The 7,616-nt window shown below is 35.0% G+C and overlaps 2 protein-coding genes across 2 annotated transcripts; both read right to left on the bottom strand.

Moving 5' to 3' along the window:
- Window positions 1–2,611: 2,611 nt before the first annotated feature.
- On the bottom strand, window positions 2,612–4,111 carry LOC131076372 (G-type lectin S-receptor-like serine/threonine-protein kinase At2g19130). The gene has a single exon (XM_058013514.2). It carries the CDS (start codon window positions 4,109–4,111, stop codon window positions 2,795–2,797), a length of 1,317 nt encoding a protein of 438 aa, XP_057869497.1. The 3' UTR covers window positions 2,612–2,794.
- Window positions 4,112–4,216: 105 nt separating this feature from the next.
- Window positions 4,217–5,197, bottom strand: LOC131076371 (S-locus-specific glycoprotein S6-like). Its single transcript, XM_058013513.1, has one exon. The coding sequence runs from the start codon at window positions 5,195–5,197 to the stop codon at window positions 4,217–4,219; it is 981 nt and encodes a 326-aa protein (XP_057869496.1).
- Window positions 5,198–7,616: the final 2,419 nt, after the last annotated feature.

The raw sequence follows: 7,616 nt of genomic DNA, 5'->3' as shown, positions 1-7,616 counted from the left end.
ATCAGTTTTTATTTACGAAAAAAATTGTTCCTAAAATATATTTATAAGTTTGTTCTATAAGAAAGTGCGTCTTTTTATTTTTATTTTTAAGTACAAATAATGAGAGCATTTATATTTCTCTAACGCATATTTCTTTTTGCATTGCATTGTTCTTGAAGCATATTCTATGCGGGTGCACATCTCAACTGCAACATGGCACGAAGTAACTCATAACGTCATTCAAAACAAAACAAGATTCCATAGCGTGCAGACCCCGATGTATCAAACATAGTGACAAAAGACGATGCTATTGATATTATTGCCACTCTTAATTTTGTTCATGGATTGACATTATTGAACAAACATATGATAACAATTTAAGGGAATCAAATGTCATCTTCTAGCTATTGATATTTTCTAGCCACTAAAACTTTTAAGATATTCTACATTTATCAGTCAAGTCTTTTGGGCCGGACAAAATACTTTGATATCCATTCAAGTGGATGATATTTGAACACGAAATTGAATGAATAAAAAAGTCTTGATTGTTTGATGAGCACGAAATTGAATGAATAAAAAGTCTTGATTGTTTGATGAGCACGAAATTGAATAAGTTCAATAATTGATTGACATTATTGAATTACAAAATAATCTCATAACATGTATAAGCATTTATATAACCAAAAACAATACTCTTTGTTAAGTTCCAATCTACATTCTTAAAGGCAAAACATGAAAAAATAGAATGATGAAAGCATCATTTTTTTCTAAAATTTAAATTGAATTAGGACAATGCTTTCTTAAGATTAGTTATCATTCAAAACACTCAAATAATCAAGAATTTATTGGTAATATAAATCTTAAGTGAGATAAACATAAATCACTAAAAATAAATTATCTAAGAAGGTACCATATAAATCATTTGATCATTTATGCCTTCAATAAAAAGTGTTGAAAAACTTATATTCCTTAGTGAACTTTAATGAATATCATCAAAATTAAAATAACATGTGCAAACTTATTTATAATTTCATTATTTAAGTAAGACATCAAAATAGTGTCATATTTAAAGATAACAATAGGAGTTCATATTCAAATGATTACCAAATTTTTTTTTTAATATGTACATATAGTGTCATAGTAGCTACTACTTCAACATTTACCTAGCATAAAAGATTTTTACTCTTAAATATTGAATTCATATTAAAAAACATACAATTAGATCATTTATTATATTTTTTAGAATTATTATATAACTTCATTAAAAGTGTACATATAAGTGTCATAGTAGCTACTACTTCAACATTTACCTAGCATACAAGATTTGGAATGGTATGGTATCCATTTTTGTTTTAAAATATTATGTGCTAATACCAATAATGAAATAACTCAATCTCATGATGTAGATATTGTTTGTTGATAGATCAATTTATTTAAGTTATAGAACATTATTTTATGATTTGATGAGATTTAGGGCATCATTTTTTGTTTAGTCATGTTTTAAGATGGAGCATGTGATTAAGTTAGTCTTATCTTTATTATGTTGACAACAATCCTCATTAATGGTTGATTGGTGGGTATAATATTTAAGTGACTTTATAAATAAACACTTAGTGGAAACAAGATAATTATATAAGCATAAATGTCTTTCCAAATAAGTTTAAAATATATTATGATAGTCTATTAATCATCATATATTTGAAGATAATGTAACACTTAAGTCTTGATGCATGTCTATAAATATTTTAAATAAAACTATATTATATCAAGAAACTGTATAAAATAATTTTTACATTATTATATAAAGTAAAAGTATTGACAAAAGCAATAATTAAATTAAATTATAATAAACAATATAAAAGAATATAAAAAATTGCTTTAAAAACCATTATTTTATAATAGTTTCACATTATTTTTGCTGCCATTAATGTTTAAGGGTGAGAAGAATAACAAATTTTTACAACACATAATAGTTGTAAACTTTTAATTGAAGGGTAGATTATAATTTTTACAAGCATATAATTTTTACAAACACACATTTTTGTCTTCTTTTGTAGCTCTCAATATATTATAATGAGAGAGGAAAAAATGTTTTAACATATTTGATAGCTATTTAAGTAAAGGGAGGATAATAAGTTATTCTAGGACAAAAAAATTTTCATTTTTATTTTATAACATTTTCACCATCTTTTTATTACTATAATGTATCATAATTGAGAAACAAAGAAATTATTCAAAATCAATAATTATAGATTAAAACAAAGAAAATATTACAAGAAAAAAAAGGTATATTTTTTTATGTGTGCTTAAATAAACTCACATTTGCTTTTTAAACATTTTGATATAAATAATAACCAAATCTTTAATACTTAATATTCTTTAAAAATATTTTATTTATAAATTAGTTTTATCTTATCAACATTTCTCATTTATTGGATGATAGTTGTCTCTCCATTCGAACATATGACAACAATATCTTGCTACATTTTATGATAAAAGTTTAGTTTAATATTTCATTATTATAATAACAACTCTCTAAAACTATTTTTTTTTTTATAATTAAATCACTGAAAGGTTCAGTACCCATTTGATTAAAGAAAACTTAAAACATTGTTTACAAAAATTCAGAAGTAAACATCGTCTCAAAGCCTGAAACCCTTCTTCGCCATTTAACCATTCTATATACTGTATAATTTATACTTGATTATACAAACTTTAAAGTAAAGCCTAAAAAGATCTATCATTACTATAAAGCTATCCTGAAACATAGAAAAACTATCTAATAAGTATGATTTAGATCCAGAGAAACCCATTGTTATGCAGACGCAGAACCGCTTGATATGTAAGGATGTTGAGCAAAGGTATCATTGTCCTCGTCTGTAACCTGATCTACAAGCACCTGTAGAGACCTCGGAATTTGTGGCAGAGGAGTCTTCATCTTCCCTTCCAACATATTCACCACTTTATCCATGCTCGGCCTCTGATTCTCATCGTCTTGAATGCACAGTCCCCCAACCACAGCAGCTCTTCTCGCCTCTTCGATATTCGCCTCACTTGCTATCCTTGCGTCCACAATGCCCATTATATTGCCCCTCTGAATTTGAGAGGAAGCCCAAGTAGGAAAGTACAACCTGCTCTCCTCCACCTTCGAGTCCAGATTTCTACGGCCGGATATAATTTCCAGTAACGTCATACCAAAACTGTATACGTCCACCTTGGGAGTGATAGGAAGGCCGGAGATCCATTCTGGGGCCAAGTAACCTCGAGTTCCTCTTGTGGTCGTCAATACACGACTAAAATCTCTTCCCACCAACTTTGCCAACCCAAAATCAGCTATCTTCGGGCTGAAGTTGCCGTCCAGAAGAATGTTTTCAGGCTTAATATCGCAGTGAATGATGCGATCCCTGCATTCCTCATGGAGATAAACTAATCCTCGTGCAGTGCCCAGTACGATCTCAAAACGGGTCTTCCAATCCAACACCTTCTCTGCTTCTTCCTCTTCACAGAAGAGAGAGGAATTTAGAGAGCCATTAGGCATGTAGGCATATACAAGTAGCCTTCGAGACCCTTCTACGCAGAATCCACAGAGCCTTACCAAATTCACATGTTGAATTCTCCCGATGGTGTTTATTTCCGCACGGAATTGTTTTTCTGCCCTTGCGGAACCCTCTAATCTCTTAACCGCCACAAGCGTGCTGTCCCGCAGAGTTCCTTTGAACACAGAGCCGAACGCACCACTTCCCAGCTTATGGCTGAAATTCACGGTTGCGATTCGCAGCTCTTTATAAGTGAACGTTTTGAGCATGTTTGGAATGTCCTCTTCTACGCTTTTCTTCCGCTGTCTTCTGCGTTTCCACAAAATAAATGTGGCCAAGAGGAGAGATAAAACAACACAGCATGCCGCAAGAGAAGGAAGTAAAATGTAAAGTGCCAGGGCTTTCCTGCTTCTCTCTGATGTCGAGCGCGGAACCTCAGAAGCAGCCAGCTTAATGAAAACAGATTGGCTGTCAGATTTGACACGCATTTTGAATAAATCCCCAAACCAGAGTCTACAGACTGGTAGATCAGAGATATCGAAAGCAAAGGCTGTGCAGGAGCAATTATTGAGGCAAGCAATTCTGCAGCCTTGCATTGTTGACTCGTTGTATGAGACAGCTTCTTCTTCGGGCAAGTTTCTGTTCTTGGATTCCAAGAAGCCGTCGGTGGTCCCCTCTGTGACCGAGCATTGCAGGGGCCTTCACCGAGAACACCCACTTGACCACCAACCTTGAGTGTCGCGCTTGGGCTTGAAACCCTCAGCACAACTACACACATCATTTGCATTGCACAATCCATTTGCCCCGCAGATATCATACTTACTGCATTGACCTTGGTACGTCGACCATGCCTGAGTCCAAGTCCCATCATCCATCCAGTCGCAAGATTTTAATTCACCCTTCTCATCCAAAAGGATCCGCCCTGTCAGGGTATGTCCTTGCCGGGATATGCTAAAAGTAAAGTAGATTTTAAAAGGAGAAACCCTCACACAGGATATTTCGAATCTCGTAGGAGCATACACCTCCGGGACGTTGGCAAAGTAATTCCCAGTCCACTCTCCACTGGACCAATATGGAACAATATTGTTATAGAGCATCAGCATCTGCGTCTTTCCTGGAGACATGTCCATTCCTAGAGAGAAGAGCCCACTTGCAGGATCCACAGAACTCTTCCATGAAGTTAGCTTCATCCCTTTCCACAGCTTCATTCCAGGTAACCATGTATCTGTCGGATGCGCGAAGCTCTCCCAAACAATCTCAGAATTGTTCTGGCCGTGACCCAGCATAATGAAATTACCAGAGTTTGTTATTGTTGCCCGCGATCCTTTCACAGCAAGATCAGTCGACCACACCGACCAGCCCTTTCCGTCAAGCAATCTGAGACGACCGTCGCTTGAAAATTTCAGAACACCGAGCATGCTTCTGATAGGATTATCTCTGTTAGCCACCCAAACTATGACCTTTGGAGAAATTCGTGCGTACCAGATGCCAATGTACCAATTACTCGTTCCTCTCGGACTGAAAAATCCCAGTTCAAACATTCCATTATTTGATATTATGCTCCGTTTTCCAGCGAGCGACTCCCCCAGTAGAAGAGAATCTCCACCACCTAGTGCTAGGGAACTGCAAATATTCACTGCAATCATCATAGTTACTGCTAGGATAAAACACTTCATCGCCATTTCCATAGCTATAGCATCTGTTTTATTATTTTTGTACTTTAAATAGAAAATGAATGAACATGGACGAAGTAGTGCCGTGGATTCAAAGGAAATGTGTGCAGAACTTCTTTTTCTACAATTCCATAGCGCCCATTTTCATCCTTGCAAAATTTACAAATATTCTACGTGGAGGATATCTAAACCGTAAATCAAAAAAAAGAAATGATCCCCCTCCGTCATACGCGGAGTTTTACTGTTATAAGCTTGACGATAGTGTGAGCTCCACGCAATCTGGTTCTCAATCAATGAAAAACGAAACGCATGGGAACGGGGAGGTAAGTCGAGTGCAACCAGAACGCGTGGTGGAAGTCAAGTCTTTTGTCCCAACATATTATTATCAGTAATAGACGCGAAGATGGCAACGTCTATGCAGCTCCCAAAATTGCACCCATCATCGGTGATGGTCAGGATACGCCATGGATAAAATTTACAAAATATAAACTTAAAAAATTAATATTTAAAATATAATTTAATTCATATAAATTTAATTAGAATATAACTAAATTATTTAATATTAAATATAAAGATATGTGAAAAAATAAAAATTATAAAAATAGAGATTACCAATTTTTCTATAAAGTTAATAAAAAAAATTATAATATTAGAAGCATCAGATTTCCACAATCCATATTAATGTTGCTAGTAATTTATGGATTTGACTGTGTGAATTTTTAATATTACCAACGTTTAGATCAAACTCCATGATCAAGAGGAGAGTAGAAATTAGGATATTAGTAGACCAAGAGGACTAAATAGATGAAGGAGAGGAAGGCACAAGAATCTACGAGAGGCAAGAGGTCAAAAAGAAAAATGAAGAAAATAAAGAAAAATAAAAATTGAGAAATGATAGAAAAACCAACAAAAAAAAATTTGAAAACAGTAGAAAATAAAAATGAAATTATATAAATAAACTAATAGATATAAAATAAAATATTAAAAATAAGAACAACGAAAAATAAAAAGAAATACATGATAACAATTAGAAAAATGATATAAAAAGAAGGAAGACAAAGAAAAGAAATATAAAATAAGGAAAGGGAAACAATTAAAGAGATGGGAAAACAAATAATAGAAAAATAAGAAAAAATACGAGAAAACCAAGAAGAACAAGGGGAAAACAAACACAAAGGGGGGAGAAATAGAAGACCAAGGACATACAAGAGCGACGAAGGGGGGGGGGGGGAGGCGGGGAGGGCAATTAGTGAGTGGGAGAACTAGGTTTCTTGAGGAGGTTTATGAGCGGGTACCAGGTGGAACTTAAATTCCAACCACTGTCCTGATTTAGGTTGGAGGGGTGATTGTGAATTTCGATACCTTCTTTGAGCTTCCTCCTAGAGAAGTTGTCTTCTTTAGCTAAGACTTGAGTATCTTCTAAGGGGATATGATGCTTAGTCTTGGAGGAATACTCAGGAAGGGAAGACTTTAGAGCATGATCATGTCTAATGTCGGCCCAATGCTCCTTCATTCTAGTGCTAACTAAGTGTCCTATCTCTCCAATGTAAGGGGTACCACGAGAACACATTATCTTATAGACACTAGGGTTAAGAAGGAGATCTTTAGGGTCTTTGAAAGGAGAGATTTAACTCCTAAGGGTATGAACAGGTTTGAAGATGAATCGAAGACCCCTTTTTAAAAGGATTTTGGCAATCTTGTTGGAGAGGCCTTCGATGAAGAGAAGGGAGGCAAGAGGGCCAAAGGGTGGCAAATGGGATTAGGGATTAGGAACCCATTTGTATTTAGCTTGCTTGCTAGCTCTAGAGATTTTCTTCTTTTTGTGGCCATCAGATGAGAAGATGTGATATAGGTGAGCAATCTCTAGATCAATGTGTTCCGCAGCACAAATCAGGAAAGCACAAGAGGCTAAAGTTTTGAGAACACCCTCTTTTTTGTGCAGGATGGTGATGGGAGGAAGAGTGAAGGTACAAATCTATGTGGGTGGATTTGTGGAAGACTTGACAAGCGAAAGAACCATCTGATTTTTTGGTGAGAAGGATGTCAAGAAAAGGAAGTTGATTGTTGCATTCAATCTCTTTTGTGAAGGAGATGCAATGGTTAATGATATTTAAACAGGAGTGAAACTCCTCTAATTTATCATGACCATGGGGCCAACAGATGTCGGTGTCGTCACCATAGTGCTTCCACCACTTTTATTTGAGTGGAAAGGAGCTAAGAGATATGTCTTCGAAGTGTTCCATATAAAGGTTGACCACAATAGGAGAAACTTATAAAAAGAACCTTGGAACGAGAAATTCTAAGGCATAATTCAACTAAGCTTGTGATCTCGCTATTGGTTTTAAGTTTAATTAACTCGATAGAATCAGGGATGGGGACTTTGGTGAAAAGGGAAACAACATCCAAACTGACTAAGATGTCATCATTA

Source organism: Cryptomeria japonica, chromosome 7, assembly GCF_030272615.1.
Source record: "Cryptomeria japonica chromosome 7, Sugi_1.0, whole genome shotgun sequence".
NCBI lineage: Eukaryota > Viridiplantae > Streptophyta > Pinopsida > Cupressales > Cupressaceae > Cryptomeria > Cryptomeria japonica.
The sequence above is the reverse complement of the archived record's forward strand: the minus strand, read 5'-3'. Positions and strand labels throughout refer to the sequence as shown.

Coding starts and splice junctions, on each gene's coding strand:
- LOC131076372 (XM_058013514.2), bottom strand. CDS start 4,111: ATGCAAGGCTGCAGAATTGCTTGCCTCAATAATTGCTCCTGCACAGCC.
- LOC131076371 (XM_058013513.1), bottom strand. CDS start 5,197: ATGGCGATGAAGTGTTTTATCCTAGCAGTAACTATGATGATTGCAGTG.